At 35.4% G+C, this 18,641-nt stretch overlaps 1 protein-coding gene across 1 annotated transcript; it reads left to right on the top strand.

Moving 5' to 3' along the window:
• The first annotated feature begins 1,956 nt into the window (after positions 1-1,956).
• Positions 1,957-7,464, top strand: LOC145088543 (general transcription and DNA repair factor IIH helicase/translocase subunit XPB1-like). Its single transcript, XM_079026911.1, has 20 exons — positions 1,957-2,517; positions 2,646-2,692; positions 3,125-3,182; positions 3,285-3,453; positions 3,548-3,812; positions 3,874-3,930; positions 4,017-4,151; positions 4,286-4,366; positions 4,711-4,810; positions 4,895-5,232; positions 5,312-5,387; positions 5,536-5,729; positions 5,799-5,962; positions 6,055-6,127; positions 6,206-6,319; positions 6,396-6,476; positions 6,583-6,642; positions 6,722-6,805; positions 6,924-7,051; positions 7,230-7,464. Exons 1-20 carry the CDS (start codon positions 2,508-2,510, stop codon positions 7,312-7,314), a joined length of 2,319 nt encoding a protein of 772 aa, XP_078883037.1. The 5' UTR covers positions 1,957-2,507; the 3' UTR covers positions 7,315-7,464.
• The last annotated feature ends 11,177 nt before the right edge of the window (positions 7,465-18,641 follow it).

Raw genomic sequence — 18,641 nt, 5'->3', positions numbered from 1 at the left:
ATCAAGGTTAGAGATCCTTATAAAATGAACTTGTCTCTAAGTTTTCTCGCAAGGTCTTGTTTTTGCGCTATCTTTGTAATTTTATGTTGATTAAGACATGTCGGTGGAATTAATTTTTTAAGAATTTTACGCAACAACCATAATTCTTATAGATGCAAACCACAAAAAATTAGGAAGAAAAGAATTTATGCTAAAAAAGACATTGTGTCACAGTGCGAATTTATGAAGTTGTGATGCACTATGAGATGAATAATTTTCGAATTTTGAGAAAATTATTCATTCTACACCCTGCATTTTCTTAGGGTGTCCATCTCAACATCGTGACTTCCGGTGTCTAAACTTTGCCACAACCAAAATTATCATCTCTAAACATGTTGTCTAATTTGATGAGAGTATTTTCCATATTGCTCCAAGATACCACACCAATCTCCTTCCTATGAGATGGTAGTTATCACTCACCGATCTCTCATCATAATGAAAATGCTTTGGAAACATAAGAAGGACTTGATTCTTTGCCTAGGAGTTCTTAAATAAATATGTGTTTTCGCAAAACTTATTTACCAACAGATATATTTTTAACTTATTTATCAAACGAGTTATTTAACAATTTAATAAAAAAAAGTTCTCTATCCTTTCATATTCTTTTTTCACAAACAAAGTTGCACTAGTCTTCTTAATTTTAGTATAGAAAGAATTTTCATCGTCGTGATGTTGTCCTCTTAATTTAATATGTAAGGCTTGCATATGGAACGTTGTCCTCTTAATTTCAGCTTAAAAAAATATAAAAAAATAATTTTTTAGTATATATAATTTGATTTGGAGGGTACTGTGCTTAAATTTACAATTTTAAAAGAACTAAACTAAAAGATGTAAATAATAAGCGGGTCTCTTTTGCAAATTTGGAAGTGCATGATCTTAAATTTCATTGTCTCGTCTGCTAAATCAAAAGTTCCAATTAACCGTTTTCTGAGTCAATCCTAAAACTGAAATCAGGAAATAAAAAGGAGGGGAAGGAAATGATTAATTTTTTTTTTCGTGTTCCCGAGTTCGAAGGAAAAAAAAGAAATTTAAAAAAAAATGTGTTCCCAAATTGGAAGAAAAAGAAAAGAAAAAAAAAACAACATTACAATTTTACATTTATTTTTTTAGCAATCATATTACATACATAGTTCTAACTGGAAAAGAATGTTGATCTACATGTCATCTTCACATTTTGTGTCTTCACATTCTTTTACACACATACACATATTTAGTCAAATACCACCAATATATAATATTCAATTAAAATATCGACGGATAGCAAATATAAATAATATTAAAATGAAAATATTTGTGACTCTCTTACTAGCATTTGTCTAACTAAAAAGGAACCAAAATTTAAAAAATGTCCAAAACAATGCAATTTAATCATACTAAGACTCCAAAAACCAAAATTCAATTCGTGAAGCCAAAAATAAGTCAAACATAGAAACGTGTTATGTTTTTTTTGGCAGCATCTATGTACAAATCCTACAAGTGAAACTAGTTTAGGAGAAATCCTATTGAGTCAAGATAGGAAGACATCTGCAGAATGTAGCAGTGAGAAAGATAAGAGTTCAAGAAACGTGAGATTCTCTAATTGTACAAGGGCAAAAAAGTCAAGAATAAATGGCATTACCTGAATCATTGTGTTTACATGAGCATGATTCTCTAATTGTAGAAGGGCAAAAAGGTCAAAAACATGGCAGATGAAAACATCAACAGTAACAGTGAAAATTTTAGAATGTTTAAAATTAAAAGAATTGTTTAAAAACTTGGCTGATGAAAACATCAAAAGTGTTTGTGACTGCGCACTAATAATTTTACATAACATTCTATTCTTGTATTTTAATAATATCCCAACTTAGAATCATGAGTCAATACACATGGCCACACACGTAAAGCAACAAGAAGAAAATAACTCTAACCAAAACAGATTTCAGTTTATTGATTCAAAACTCAAAGAATACCCATATACATTATTTGATATGACATTGATTAATTCTCAGTTGAAATACAAACACTGAATTGAAAAAAGAAAAAGAAAAAAAGGAACAAGTTTTAGCTATGTGCAATCTGTGTAAGATTGCAGGGACGAACATGAAGACCTGATGAACGGCTTGAGGATGAAATCTTGTATGTGATAAGAAGGGTAATTGGATAAACTTCAAACAAATTGGATGAAGATACGGTCGACTTCTCTCCAAATCTCTCCAGGGAGGAAGATTAGGAGGGAAGATCTTCCTTTATCTTCTGTTCTTTTCTTTCCAAATCCACCAAAAAAAAAAAACTCGGGAACAAGATCATCTCCTCCTTTCCTCCCGTTTTCATTCCGTACATCCGCCTAACAAAACTCGGCCATATAAGTATATAACCTGCACTTGTCAGTGATTTCCTCACTACTATACTGTCTGAAAAGATCTTCATCTTCTCCCAATCCGCACACACGAATTGTTGATTCGGTTGACAAATCTAAGAACCGATCGATCATGGGGCACGGTATATTCGGATTTAATTTAGAAAAAAACCCCTAATTTATGATCAACATATAAGGATCGCAATCAAAACACAAAAGCTTGTATGGATGAATGCGATAATTATCTAACTCTTTATGTGTTTGCTCGCAGGTGATACAAGTGGGAGACCTAGCAAGAAGCACAAGCTATCAGCCAAGGTTGTTCGCAAAAAGAATTTGTAATTTGTTAATTGTTATTAACACCATTTGATTTTATTATTTTGGGTAGGAGAATTGTTTAACTAAAGAAAATCTGAATTCTACTACATCTAGGGTTAGGTTAGACAATTGGTTCATTGAAGTTGATGAACTGTTAATCCTACAAAGAAGTTAAATTACTGTTCATCATTGTCACCGTTTGATTATTCTATTTTCAATTGGTATATTGGAAGTGTCTTACTGTTTCACTATGTTTGATGAATTGATAACTGAACTAGGGTATCTCATATCAATGAACATTTAGATTATACTTCAACCTTCACATGAGAAAACAAAGATTTGCTCAAAAGTCAATGAAACCTTTCCTAGAATGATTGAGTAATCCTAGTCGGCTAATGTATATATATATATGCGTGTTATAACACATGACAGGAGGACTATAAAGCTGCAACTTTTGAAGAGGAGGATGCATATTATGTTGAAGAAATTGGTGAGGATGATCCTGATGGTATTTTTATCTAAGTATTATATATTAATAGTGATTTGATATCTTTCATATCTAAATCAATGTTTTCTTGGTTTGTATAAGCAGGTGATGGAGAAGGAAATAAGAGAGATTTTACCAAATTGGAACTTAAAGCAGATCATGTGAATCGGCCATTATGGGCTTGTGCAGATGGCCGGATCTTTCTAGAAACCTTCTCTCCATTGTATAAACAAGCTTATGATTTTCTAATTGCAATTGCAGAACCTGTCTGCAGGTAATATATATAAGTCTGCATCTCAACTATCAGTATATATATAAAAAATCTGAGATTGATCTTTCATGTTTGGGGTGTTTGTGCTTATATATAGGCCAGAGTCGATGCATGAGTACAACCTGACTCCACACTCACTTTATGCAGCTGTGTCAGTGGGTCTAGAAACTGAAACCATAATAGCTGTGTTGAACAAGCTTTCAAAGACGAAGCTCCCTAAAGAGATGATCGATTTCATTCATGCTTCAACATCCAATTATGGAAAAGTAAAGCTTGTACTGAAAAAGAATCGTTACCTAGTTGAATCTCCATTCCCGGAGGCAAGACTGCTTATTCTTTTCTTAATCTTTAAACAACAGATTGTATATGGATGGATATTCAAATATTTAATTATTAATTCTGTTATCTGATTGGTGTTTGCAGGTATTGAAGAGATTATTAAGTGATGAAGTCATATCTCGAGCGAGGATTTCCAACGAGGTTGTAGCTATTATTCTTATTCTTCTTTTTTATGTTGTTTTATATGAGGGATTGATCTTGATCATTCTGTCTATTCTCACATTCAGGGTGACGATGGGTTTGCTGTTAGTAGATCAGTAGGTGAAGTTGAAGGCAGACATGAGGAACTGCTAACAGAAGCACAGCTGGCAGCTGCAGCTGAAGAAAAAGAAGCTCATTCATTTGAAATTGACCCCGCTCATGTATAGTATATGATACATTGTATCCGTTTCTGATGAAGGTCATCTTATTTATAACGATCACTTAAAAAAAAAGGTCGAAGAGTGATTTGTAGATTTACTGCATCATTGATTGAAGAAAATTAATTACTTGACAGGTTGAAAATGTAAAGCAGAGGTGCTTGCCAAATGCTTTAAACTATCCCATGTTGGAGGAGTATGATTTTCGCAATGATACTGTTAGTTCTCTCTCATACTTGTATGACGACATTCTTGGTTCATTATGCAATGTGATTTGTAAACAGACTAACTGTTAATTTTTACCCATACATTCCAACAAACAGTTTTCACAATGTTCATGGCTTTAAACAATATTCATCAGTTTTAACATCAGAGGAGTTGGGTGGGAAAAATAAAAAGGGAAAATAGGTAAACGGTTGGTTTCATAAGCTTTTTGACTTAACCCATTAAGTCGTTCTTTCCAGATTAAGTAAAAAAGAAACAGTCATGTATAGCTTAGCTGTGAAAAAGAAACATTCAACCCCATAGTCTTTTCTACAATTAATTGATAATTATTGATAAGCAAATTGCGCAAATAAATCCGGATGTTGAGATGGAATTAAAGCCTCAAGCACAACCACGACCTTATCAAGAGAAGAGTCTTAGTAAGATGTTTGGAAATGGTAATTAGACGCTGATTAGAAAAAGTTGTTAATATTTGTATTTGTTGAGAGAGAGTTTTTTGGTAACATTTGTTGAGGCTGCAGGAAGAGCAAGGTCTGGGATCATTGTGTTACCTTGTGGTGCTGGAAAGTCTTTAGTGGGGGTTTCTGCAGCCTGCAGGATTAAAAAGAGCTGTCTCTGTTTAGCAACAAATGCTGTTTCTGTTGACCAATGGGCTTTTCAATTCAAGTTATGGTCAAACATTCGTGATGAACATATATGTCGCTTTACATCCGATAGTAAAGAAAGGATTTGTGGAAATGCTGAAGTTGTTGTCACCACTTACAACATGCTTGCTTTTGGTGGTAAAAGATCCCAAGACTCTGAGAAAATCATTGAAGAAATAAGAAATAGAGAATGGGGTTTGCTACTCATGGACGAGGTACATACACATACACTTTTGAATACAGTAATCATGACCATTTTACCCTTATATTCCAAAAAAACAAAACAAATTTCAGGTGCACGTGGTACCTGCACATATGTTTCGTAAAGTTATTAGCATCACTAAATCTCACTGCAAGCTTGGGCTTACTGGTATGCTTCTGGAATACTAAGGATTTAATGTTCTTTTGTCTGAGGTTGGAGTTTTTTATATATATATATATATATATATATATATATATATATATATATATATATATATATATATATATATATATATATATATTTTATTGTTTTGTAGCTACACTTGTTAGAGAGGATGAAAGGATTACGGATTTGAATTTTCTTATTGGTCCGAAATTATACGAGGCAAATTGGTTGGATTTGGTTAAAGGAGGATTCATTGCAAATGTGCAATGTGCTGAAGTGTGGTGTCCAATGACAAAAGAGTTTTTTGCTGAATATCTAAAACATGAAAATTCCAAGAAGAAACAGGTATGTATGTATGTATGATCTTATTAGAATCAATAGTAATTGTAGTTGATAATTGTGTATGTTATGCAGGCATTATATGTGATGAACCCTAACAAGTTTAGGGCTTGTGAGTTTCTTATTTGGTTCCATGGGGAACAACGTGATGATAAGGTTATCGTTTTTGCTGACAATCTTTTTGCACTCACGGAGTATGCAACGAAGCTTCGTAAACCAATGATTTATGGTGCCACAAGGTCCATATATTTTTGACTTTAAAAGAAAAAAAGGCAACCTTTTATCTTCGCTTGCACATGTTAAATTTAAAAACTTTATATTTGGTGTTCAGCCATATTGAAAGGACAAAGATACTGGATGAATTCAAAAACGGCAAGAAAGTCAACACTGTATTCCTGTCAAAGGTAATGAATGAATGTTTGTTTGTTTCATGTGTACGTTGTCTTTTAAAATTTTAAAATGTTTGTTTTTGTTTGCTGTAGGTGGGAGATAATTCAATAGATATTCCGGAAGCAAATGTAGTTATTCAAATTTCATCACATGCTGGTTCCAGACGTCAAGAAGCCCAACGTCTTGGCCGTATTCTCAGGGCTAAGGTAATTTTTTTTAATTAATTATTTAATTATTTTAAAATTTGAATTTGTTATTATATTTTAAGGATGTGGAGTGTAGGGTCGTCTGCAGGATAGAATTGCAGGTGGAAAAGAGGAATATAATGCCTTCTTCTACTCCCTAGTATCTACAGATACACAGGTAGGTAATAATATAATATATCATACAGTATTATTGAAGGTCTAAAAAAGACAAACGTATCATGAATTGATGGCTAATTTGTCAAAGACATGCTTGAATGATGTAGGAAATGTACTACTCAACTAAGCGGCAGCAATTTTTGATCGATCAAGGTTATAGTTTTAAGGTAATTCATCAGTTAGTGTTTATTCAAAAAAAAAAAACCCCGAGATTAATATAATATTTGTGTGGTTGGTTTTGAACAGGTGATAACAAGTCTGCCTCCACCAGACAGTAAGGCAGAGTTGAGCTATGATTGTCTCAAGGACCAAGTTTCTCTTCTTAACAAGGTCTTGACTTAATGCTGAATTTCTGTTGCTGGTATAACTTTGAAGCAAGCATCAGGAGTAGGTGTGTTAGCATACATATGCTTATTTGATATGATATGATATGATATGTATATAATAGGTGTTAAGTGCTGGGGATGATAAGTTAAGCTTGGAAGATGATACAGATGACATTGCACGACAAAAGCGTATGATGGGGTCCATGGGTGCCATGTCAGGAGCTAAAGGAAATATCTATCATGAGTTCAGGTTGGTTTGGTGGCCTATTTAATTATTAATTATATGGCTTTTTCTTTTTGTTATATATATATATATATATATATATATATATATATATATATATATATATATATATATATATATATATATATATATATATATATATATATATATATATATATAAGTCGCGTGTTTGGTTGGTTTGCAGGAGTGGACAAAAGGGAGGTTTTGCAAAGAGCAAGCCTAAGGATCCGGCAAAGAGACATCAGCTATTCAAGAAACGTTTTGGATGAACAGATCATCACTTGTTTTGTTGTTTTGAATGCAAAATTAAAGCAAAGCCAAATGATTCCATATATGGCATACAAACAAACATGTTGAGATAAATTGTAAATTTCCAAAACTATGTCTACATGGGCATCTACTCGATCAACAAAAACCTCTTTTTTGCCTGTAAAGAAATATAATAAACTTTACAACACTTATATTGGTTTTCCTGTGTTGTTTTGTTGGCATGGTTCAGTGCCATTTGATCAGAGTACACTGTACGTATTGTATTTGATACAAGTGTACGGTTTTCTGTGCCTGTGCCTGTCAAGTCAATCAAAGGTTTTGTATTGTATATATGGACTTGGTTTCAACTTCCAAGTAAAAAAATGACCTCTTAATAACACTTCTGATTTTTTTAAGTCTAGTCTTTTACTATTTTAACCCACCATATGATCTAGTAGGCTAGTAGCTAGACCGAATGAAGTATGACTATTTATTTATCTATCTATCTATGTGTTTGTGTTTTAAACCGGATGAAATAAATTGCAAAGGGTACTATGAAACATAGTAACACCAAGTTGTTTAATTTTGTCACATCATTGGATTGGCAACTCGATATGTACCTACTGTTTAGGCAAATCCGAGTTTAGAGTTTAGGCATGTTAGGGACGATATGTTACAAGTGTATCGAACTCAAAGATTATGCGGTGTAAAAACACTATTCTTCACCCACTCTTTCATGTTGAAGAATTTTCAGCCTACTGATGATACAACATCCGGTTCAAATAAATTGTCTAGAAACAATCTTACCCACCAACAGCTAGCTTAGGATTAGGATCCCCCTGTTATAAGATGTTCTTGAGAATTCAATTGTATTTCACTATTTTTTATTGATTTATTTTATATTTATGATGATTTGGAAAACATATATATTTTGTTGATATAGAAATTGATGACTCCTATGCTGATTTTTTTCTTTCTTTCTTTTGCGTGTTTGGTTAGTAGTTAGAAGTTAGTATCATCAAATTAATAGGAAACGTCCGGATGTATATGATGAAATTCCAATGTTAACTATCCCAACCTTATTGATTTACATCAACATTACTTTTTCTCACTCCTTTACATTATTAGCTTGTTGTTTTAGAGTTATAAACAAACCAACTAACCCCCTTATTTAATTCTCTTTATAAAGATATGTTATAAAAGGATGTAATAGATAGACAAATTGAGTCAATCTCCAAAGATTGGACCCCTTTTGCCACTATACATTTTTATTTGTGTTAGAACATATGGTTATTTAATTGTTGATCTCGACAACCATCAACTACATATATACTAAGCTATGTGGCGATTTGTCATGCACTACAATTTATTGTGAAATTAATAATGCAATATACCTCACAAAGGGTTCGATGTTCAACTAGTGAACATAACGCATTGACATACAAGACCATTACACTAGATTTGTCATTGCCCAATGCAATATAATATCAATAGTTCAATGGAAGTGAGAAGTAGGAGCGGGTGATGTGTGGAAGAAGTAGATTGGCTGAGATCGACGGTGGGAAAGGAAGTTGATGACTAAGCGCATTTTAGCCCCTAGGCCGATGAACAGTACCCAGCTGACTGGATACTGTTCATAAGCCAGGAATATATATATATATATATATATATATATATATATATATATATATATATATATATATATATATATATATATATATATATGACTGGGTGTAACGCCCGAAATCTAGAAGGTTAATTGTGGAATTATGTCAATTTCAAGTCGAACTCGACGAGTTGAAGATAAATAATCGTGAGGTTAATAATTGAGGAGCCTCAACTTGGCGAGTAGAGGTTGTTTTGGTCACAAGGTTAATGAGACAACTCGGCGAGTTGGAGGAGCCAACTCGACGAGTTGGGCGCTGTTTAAGAAACCCTAATTTTGGGGTTTTGCACCCTATTTAAACACCTTAAGTTCCAGGTGTTGGCCTCATTTCCAGCCTCCATAGCCCCTAAACCCTAATCTCAAAACCCTAGAGCCTCCTTGAGTGTTGTGAGCTCATTGTGGGTGTGTTTTGGGTGTTTGAGGCTCATTGAAGGAAGAGAAGCTTGGTGCAAGGTGGTGGTTCAAGTAAGAGCTTTCAAATCTTGGTTCTTTGCTCCATTTCCAGCACATTTCGGGTATAAAGCTCCAACCTTGCTTAGTATTGGCTTAGATCTCTTCTTGGGTTTATTTGTATGCTTTTAGCCATGGATAGGTGGTTGTTGAGGAAGTAGAAGTCCCAAGTGTTTATCCTTTCCAGATCTATGATCTTCATGAGCTCTTTTGGAATAAATGTGCCAACTTTATGGTCCTAAGGGCTTCATGCATTCATTAAGTACTTCTTTTGGTCCTTTTTAAGCTTTTGAGCTTATTCTAATCATGAATAAGTGTAAAGTTGGAAACTTTACATGGCTATCTAGCCTCTTATGGTCAGATCTGCATCTCGGAGTCGTGTCCTTGTGGAATAATTGCTTAATAATTAAGTCCTTACCCTTTTAAGTTTAGGGTTTGGGTTTTAAACCCATTTTGGTGGTTCTTAGGGGTAAGGTTGGAAACTTACCCTTCTTGAGGCCATTTCAGTTAAGATTTGGGTTGAGAAGCCCTTAATTTCGAAAAGGTCGACTTAATGAATTAAGAGGTTGGATTTCTGGTGAACTCGGCGAGTTGAGCGGGTTTTGCCTGATCTTTGCAGTTTAATGAAGAAACTCGATGATTTGAAGGACAACTTGGCAAGTTGGGTCAACTTGGGCCGTTGTATTTGACTTTTGATTTATGCCTTTGATCAAGTTTGTCCCAAGAGGTGTTTGAAGCAATCTGAATTGTAAAATATGGGTTTAGGATAAGGCCTGTATGGAATTGGGCCCAATTTGGAAAATCGGGCCATTAGTGGGCTTTTATGGATTTTGTGGTTTTGGATATTGTGGGATTTGGGCTTGGGCCTTAGTTATGAATCTTGTTAGGATAGGGGTAAAATGGTTATTTTACCCCAAGTATGGATTATGGATCATGGTTTGGAACCCAATTGCTAATTGGGTGATATTTTGGTATTGTTAGTTCGAGAAGTTGTCAAGGTAGCAACTAATGATTTCTTGCAGTGAGCTTCAGCATTCGAGGCGAGTCTCCTCACTGTTGTATGGGTCGAAGGCACCAATTTCCGCCCATTTGGTTTATGTATTATAGGAAGACCCGGGGGTTATCCCTTGGCATTATGTATGAAAGACCAGTAGGCGGCTCATGGCACACTGTATGCAAGACCAGGGTCTGAACTCTATCAAGTAATTAGTTAAGTAGTATAGTTGTATTCTAGTTGTCTTTGTGATGCTTGCATGGAAGACCAGGAGGTGGATCTTGGCGCTTGTCTGTAAGACCAAGTGTTGTTGCCCCCAGCTTGGAAAGAAAGACCACGAGGTGGCTTGTGGTATAATGGCAAGACTATGGTTGGCACATAACACACTTATTGATTATGGTATATGAATGATATGTATGGCTCACAGTTATGTATGACATGTATGGATCATTGGATATATATGGTATGTGGTATTAGGGAAACTCACTAACATTTGTGCTTATAGTTTTCAGTTTATGTTTCAGTACTCCAGTTTTCAAATGAAAGAGCTCGGGACGATCGCAACGCATACACCCGTGTTTTTCGCAATATGTGATCTTTGGGACTGGACTCTGATAATTGTGTTAATTGAAATGCTTTTCAAAGTTTAGAACAAAGTTACAATAGTATTTTGATTATAATAAAAATGAAATTTTTACTTTGGATATTTGGGTTGTTACATTGGGTACTGTTTATAAGCCGGTAATAGAATATATATATATATATATATATATATATATATATATATATATATATATATATATAATGTGACTAAGATTAACACGAAAGACAATCCGAGTGCATGTCTTGGAGATAGTGTTTAATGTCATTAACTAAACATTTCTAAATAATAACAAAATCTTATTGGGTTGTCATCATTATACAATTAGCGATAAGGAAATTTAGAAAAATAAGTTATTATATTATTATTATGAATTAATAAATTTATTGGAAATTATTTTGGTAATTAATTAAATAGTTTCAATTAATTAAAATGCTAGAATATTAATTGATTCCTAGAGATTTATTAGAATATTCCAGAAACCTTTTGGAAGATGGTAATGATGATTTCTAGGAAACTTCACAGATAAATGTAAAAGACCTGTCTTGATGACAAGTGTTATGTAAGTAACATGCTCGTTGTTCAAAGTGTTTTCCTATCATGTTATTTTCTAAATTTTATGATGAAAAAAATACGTTAACATTGCATTGTAAGTGGAAAGAAGGAAAGATTATTGTGTTAGTGAACCCCACATGCCTTGCACGGTGGGGGTAATTTAGTCTGTTTTACATATTAGAAATCTGTCAAATGCTTCTTCTATACCTGCTTGTTTCTTTCTCTCACTTTTTTTCTCTATCAAATACTCCCGACTATCAAGGTAAACAATGAAGAACATGGAATGTGGATCGCATACTAGCAATAACCCAGGAAAGACTTTTTATGCATGTCCCAACAAGGTAAATTGCAATTTGTTCATCTTGTGATGTTAACCCTAGTTTTCTTAACATTTACTAATTGTGGCACATAATTGTTGGTCAGGATGCCTGTTCAGGTTTTATAGCTTTGGTTGATGAAATCCAGTGCAACGATGAAGGTGTGATCATAACTGGGTTGATTAGGTCGAAGAAAAAGCTTCAGTCTAAGGTGTTTAAGTTGAAGGTCGACCTAATATGTAGTTGGGTATTTTTTTTTGGGTTTAATTATGTACAAGTTGTAATCAAGGTCATTTGGAGTAAATTATGAACATGTTGTTTAACATGAATGCTTGTGTAATTTGTTGATATTATTTTGCTTATTATATTACCCTTAAAGTTAATGTCTTAAACGATCTAGTGTCCACTGATGTTACCCTTTAAATTATACAAGGACCACAACGAACCAACCAACCAAATTATTGGACCACATGTGTTCAGTGATGTTACAAGGACCACATGTTCCCTTGTAACCTAACCAAATTACCATTGTTTACTTAAACTATTGACCCTATGTACATTATGTAAAATGCACCATGCACATTCATTAAATAACAAGGAAACAAGTACAAATGTGTCTGAAACAAACAAACAAGTAGCAATTTTTATCAAACATACAAAGTTACTACAAATACAAACATAACAACCTAGAACAAACCAATTCCAAACATAACAACCAAGTAGGACGAAGTACAAACATAACAAGTACAAGAAAGACATATCCTAATCATTAAGGTCCAATGGGTTTGCACTAGTATCTCCTTTCCCATCCTCTCCCTTAACCCTCTTAGCGAGTTTCATCCTGATAATTCTTTCCGATTTCTTTCTTTTACACTTACCTAATGAATTTTCTCCATTTTGTCTTTAAGGCACTAATTTTGATCCACTTCTTCCTGCACCAACTCCTTGTGCTCCTTTACCATTTTCACCGACTGATGTTTTCCTTTTTTCACATTTAGTTTTGGCCGCCTTCTAACTTGAGGTTTTTGCACTTGAGGTCTTTCAGCTAGGGGACATGTTACCTTGTTATGTCCTACTTGTTTACAAACATTGCATGTTATTTTTTCCCCTGTCTTAGACACAATATGTCTCGGAAGCTTTTCTGATGCATCTCTTCTTCTATTTACCTTTGGCCTAGCTGACATTCTTTTCTTCAATGGTGGAAGAGGTGGTATGAATTCAGTAGGTGGCCACATGTTGCTACCATTCATCCCATGTATTTGGTAATTGTAAGTGTTCTTGTAAAAAGCACCATAGAACATTTGATCCAACAATGACTCCAAAGCTCTTTCAAAAATAAAAAGTATGGGGAAATACTAATAGAGTACTCCCGTACGCTCCCGTAACCGACACACAATAGTGTCAAAAAGACTTTGTACATGATAGTACTTCTGGCACATTATAGGACTCTAGTATGCGTAGGACTCGTACCCAAGAACATAATAATACCCCGACACAAGCAGCACCTAAGACACATGGCTTTGAAAAGGACTTCGTACATAAAATGTACTTCTGTACGTAGGACGTACTCCACCGATCATCGATCTCACCACACACGTACTCTAAATAAGAGGCTACCCAATGTCCAAACTTAATTGAACTAAACATCCCTTTTTAAGTCTTAACCCATCACTAGGCAAACGTACAATGCTTATAATCAATTTTCGATACTATCTCCGTTTAGGCAAAGCTAACTAGTGTATACTTAACATATAGTTTTAAGTAATAATATCATATATACACATCTTAACACATATTGAACCATAACTGATTCGCACGTTGTATATAATCAAATATATATCTAACACGTATTTCAGGTAATAACAAATATTTCACATACATATATATTTAATACTTTAATCAATACTTGTATTAAAATCATGTCCATGAAAGGGACTATGCACATGATACCTTATCGGATGAACACATAGTTCAAAAATACATAATTCGTACTCCTAGATCTAAAATTTACCTCCTTACCTAATCCATATTCCCGGATCGGGTATGTCTGATCTATCTTAATAAACAAACGATATATATATATATATAGACACACACATACACATACACATAACACGTATTTTATAAATTACTTCATATCTATGTCTAAGATGAAAGGGACTATACACTCACTTAATAAGACGACGACTGGACAACACTTCGTCTCTTAAAATAATATTCTTCGATGAAACCGGGATGTTCTCTCAGAAATTGGGCTTTTCACGGGCAGAGTTTCGGCTCGAAAACTCTTTTTCTCGGGATCTTCGGAGCTTCAGAACTGGCTTCGGGTGTCGGGATGATACCAAGGCTTCGAGGGGCTAAAATTAGGCTTAGAGAGGGTATAGAGAGTGAGAGAATGGTGAAGTAGCAACCATGGCCGGCTGCCCTTTGGTTCTATTTATAGGGCCAATTTTCTGGATTCACGTCGTGAACCTCAAATGTTCACGTTGTGAGTTTGGTCCTGCTCAGGTCATGGCGTTCGTCATCAGTCCACTTGCTCTTTCCATCACCTGTTCACGTCGTGAACTCTTTCAGAGGTGGAAGTTTGTGCCCCGAACTTCAGAAATTCATATGTCTCGCATACGAGCTCCGTTTCGATGTTCTTTATATCCACGCGTAGGTGAGATTATGCTCTACAACTCTCGTTTAGACTCTGTCGGCTAATTTTGATTTAATTTTTATTATATTATTTTTTGTAGGCAGGGATTTTTGTAGGCAGGGACAGAACAACTTCGTTAGAAATTCATAACTCCTTCATCTGATGTCCGTTTTCGTCTGTCTTTTTACCGTTGGACTATTATCAACGAGATCATCGATTCTCTTTTAGATTGTTTCGGTTAGAAAATCACTCGATCTCATATTCGAACTTTGGGCTGCATACGAAGTCAGATTTAGACGTTCTTTTTATGCACGCTCTCTGTTTAACATATTCTACGACTTTCGTTTAGATCGCTATGGCCAAATATTGCTCTATCGTAAATTCACTATTTACGTCACGTAGTGGCGTGTCGGTATCGTCGCGGAACTTCGACAGGGCATAACTTCTTCGTTATAACTCGGATTTCGGTATTCTTTATATATTTGGAATCCTTGTCACGACCACTACAACTTCCTTTAGAGATATCGGTTTATCTAATATTTATTTTCGACGCTTATTTTATCGTTAATCATAATAATTAAGTTTAAAGCACATAATTCATTCTTATTTCTTTAAAACGAGTTCCAATGGTTGACCTAGACTATTATATCGTCATTAATGCATAGCCCAGAAACACGGGCGTTACAATATATAGGGTAAAAAGACCATTTTACCCCTCACCTAGTTTGGTCTAAGACTAAGGCCCAAACTCCCAATCATAAAGGCCCACAAACCAATAATCATGAGCCTTACCCTAAAGCCTATTAACTTTTCCTTAATCCAAAACACATATGCTCATATGGCCCAACAAAGCGCTAAGCAACCAACCTTAAAAGATAGCCCAAACATACAAGGCCCAACAGACCGAGTACGCGGGGTGTACAAGCACGTACGTGCAGCGTACTCGCTTGGAGGCTTGTATGCTAAGTGTACCTGCTTGTACGCCCAACGTAATCACCCTATTCAACCCAAACTTGATTTTTCACTTAAACAATTAAGATAAAGTTCCAAAACATATATTTGACTTCCTTGAGCTGGATTATCACGTAAAGTTGCCAACTTTACGTTCACACATGGCTAAATAAAGTTCTTAATCTTAAATGGGACTTAATAGATGACTTAATGCATGCATGACACCAAAATTCACATAAAGCTTGCACCTTTATGCTCAAGGATACCAAAACAAACTCAGATCTGAAAGAACAAGCCCATAAGCAACCCAGCTCATCCATAAACCTAAAAAAGGAGACCAAAATCACAACAAAGAGATCTAGACATATACCAGCCAAGATGCAAACTTGATACCTCAGAAAGCTTCCCCACAAGATGATGATCCTGGATCCAAAGCCTTTCCACCAAACAAAACAACTTCAAGCTTCTCTTATTTCCTTCCCAAGGGCAAAATGTGCACTAAGACCTTCTAATAGCTCAAGAACACCACCAAAAGGCTACAAGGGTCGATTTAGGGTTTTTAGGGTATGGAGACTGGCTTAAAAATGAACAAAAGAGGCTAACATAAAGCTTATATTGTGTACATCATGAAAAATTAGGGTTTCTTAGTCATCCTCGTACGCTTAGCGTACTCCTTGTATGCCCGGCGTACGAGGTCTCGCACCCCAATCCAAACTTCGCACTACGCTAAGCGTGCGCCCCACTACGCATTGCGTAACACCCTTCGTATCAGTACGCCCCGCGTACTCCCTATGTACGCCCAATGTACTAGGTTTCCTTCTCAAACCCTAAAATACTCCGAAGGTCATAACTTCTTCGTTACAAATCCAATTTCGACGGTCCTTATGTCCATGAAAAGGTAACGAGAAACTCTACACTTTTATCCGATTTTCCCCGCTTGCCATATAGCTCCCGGAACAATAATCCGATTTCCATAAAAGCTCGTTGCCATTTTACCAAAATACCCATTGGCTCCAAAACCAAATCCGAACATCCGAATCATCTACATTTCATCACCCACACCCAAATGGGTAACGATTCGGAACAAGCGTTACAATGAGTGACCTTTGGGAAGTTTGTGTGTCATGTGTCCCAAAGCAGATAATATTGTGGTATTTGCTATATGGGATCTTACAAATATTATTAAAGCTAGGACACGATTCGATGTATTCAACAAGGAAATTGAACCTAGTAAAGCGGTGAATATGGGTGCCTACATGCACCTGATCCCACCGACTGAGAATGAGAACTAAACATTCTTTCTAAGGAGTGTGGATACTTTCCCGGTCAGAGTGCGTTTTAAAATTATAATGGCAGTAGATCCCATAAGAGCTTTCAACTTAAGGAGTCCCAAGGGAGAAATTTAATGATCGTCGACCTGGGAAGTTTTCGTGTTGTGATGCCCAAAACGGAAAATATTATGGTACATGTATTTAGGGATGTTACAAAGGTTCTCATCCTTGACTGGCTGACGAGGCTCTCACCCTTTGAATTGTTATTTAACATAGACAAAACTTCAAAAATGGTCCCTGTGGTTTTCAAAAATATCAAGTTTAGTCCATAAGTTCAAAAAACCTCACGGATCGTCCTTGTGGTTTCAAAACTTTTAACATTTGGTCCTTCCGGCTAACTCCGTTACCATTTAGCCGTTAAGTCAGGGGCATTTTTGTCATTTCACTACACAGGGACCATTTATGAGGTTTTCAATTACTTTTTTTAAATAAATAAATAAATAATATTTAATATGCAATGGGTCCCACCCACTCACCCTCTCTCTCTCTCTCCAATGAAACCCACCATTGTATTTGCAACTTCAAATCCAAGTTCTCTTACACACAAAATACACCAAATGAAACCACAATAAACCATAATTTTGAAGATTTCAAATGTAACAAACGAATCGACGGTTCATATGAAGTCGATTGCAAGTATTTAGCCCGAAAGATGAAGTCAACATCCCCTGTCCCTCCTTATTCTTCTTCTTTTTATACAACCACAGGCCATACTCTACAGGCGAGCACTTCCAATGCATTGTGAAGTAATGGGGAAAGGGTATTTTTGGCAACACAACCCTGTCCCTCCTGATTTTTTTGGACTAAAAACCTTCAATTGAGTTGCAGGTTATCTCAAGCATTTCATCGATCACTTCCAGTGCACTGTGAAAGGGTATTTCCGCCAACACAATCCACCTTTCCTGAGAAGACAAAGACTGAAAGTCACGTTTGATAAGTTTGCACCACTCTGTGAAAGGGATTTTAGTTTTACCGCAAAATCGATTTTGAAAGATGACTGAAATCGACATAACCTTACCACAAAATCGATTTTGAAAGATTAACTGAAATCGTACATAACCTTATCACTCTGTGAAAGACGACTGAAATCGTATAAAATTGATTTTGAATGAGTGGAGGAACAGGGAACGATGATAGGCTGAGGGGATGCCTAAAAGAAAGATGACTGAAATCGTCGGTGATATTCCTTTCTCAGACACTGTTACTATCGCCACTTCCCATCCATCTACCTTGTTGCTCTGGTAGTTGTTCATGGCATCTTGCATCCATAATTTGAAACACCACTTCACCTGAATCGACTTCATTTGAATGAGGCTTCACCTAAATCTCCTAATTAGTGTTCCACCTGCCCATATATGAAACCTTTCCCTTTGTTGACCACCCATCTACTAATTCATTTGATAATTATCACCTTTATCAGCATATCTCTGAAATCTAGAATCAAACCTAAGAAATCGAGTTTGAGCACTAATACCTCCAACAAAGCGATTAATTATGAGGACTAATCAGTTTGATTACTTTTTAATACTCATCGATTTATCAGATTATCAGTTATGGGCATCATCCTTTTATTTCATATTTATTGTGCTAATGGAAGAAGGTAATCGGTAGAGTTGATTGTTTTGTATGAGGTCCTGTTTCTGGAAATGAAGAAAATGGGTGGGATGAAACCGAGAGAGAGAGAGAGAGAGAGAGAGAGAGAGAGAGAGAGAGAGAGAGAGAGAGAGAGAGAGAGAGAGAGAGAGAGAGAGAGAGAGAGGGTGGGTGGGTGGGACCCATTGCATATTAAATATTATTTATTTATTTATTTAAAAAAAAAGTAATTAAAAACCTCATAAATGGTC

This window comes from Lactuca serriola, chromosome 2 (genome assembly GCF_051521515.1).
Source record: "Lactuca serriola cultivar US96UC23 chromosome 2, Lser_US96UC23_V15, whole genome shotgun sequence".
Classification (NCBI taxonomy): Eukaryota; Viridiplantae; Streptophyta; class Magnoliopsida; order Asterales; family Asteraceae; genus Lactuca; species Lactuca serriola.
The sequence above is the reverse complement of the archived record's forward strand: the minus strand, read 5'-3'. Positions and strand labels throughout refer to the sequence as shown.

Bases quoted from the DNA above. Each gene is read 5' to 3' on its own strand.
- LOC145088543 (XM_079026911.1), top strand. The intron at 4,811-4,894 runs GTAATTAGACGC...TTGAGGCTGCAG, and splicing joins TAGTAAGATGTTTGGAAATG to GAAGAGCAAGGTCTGGGATC. The intron at 5,233-5,311 runs GTACATACACAT...AACAAATTTCAG, and splicing joins GTTTGCTACTCATGGACGAG to GTGCACGTGGTACCTGCACA.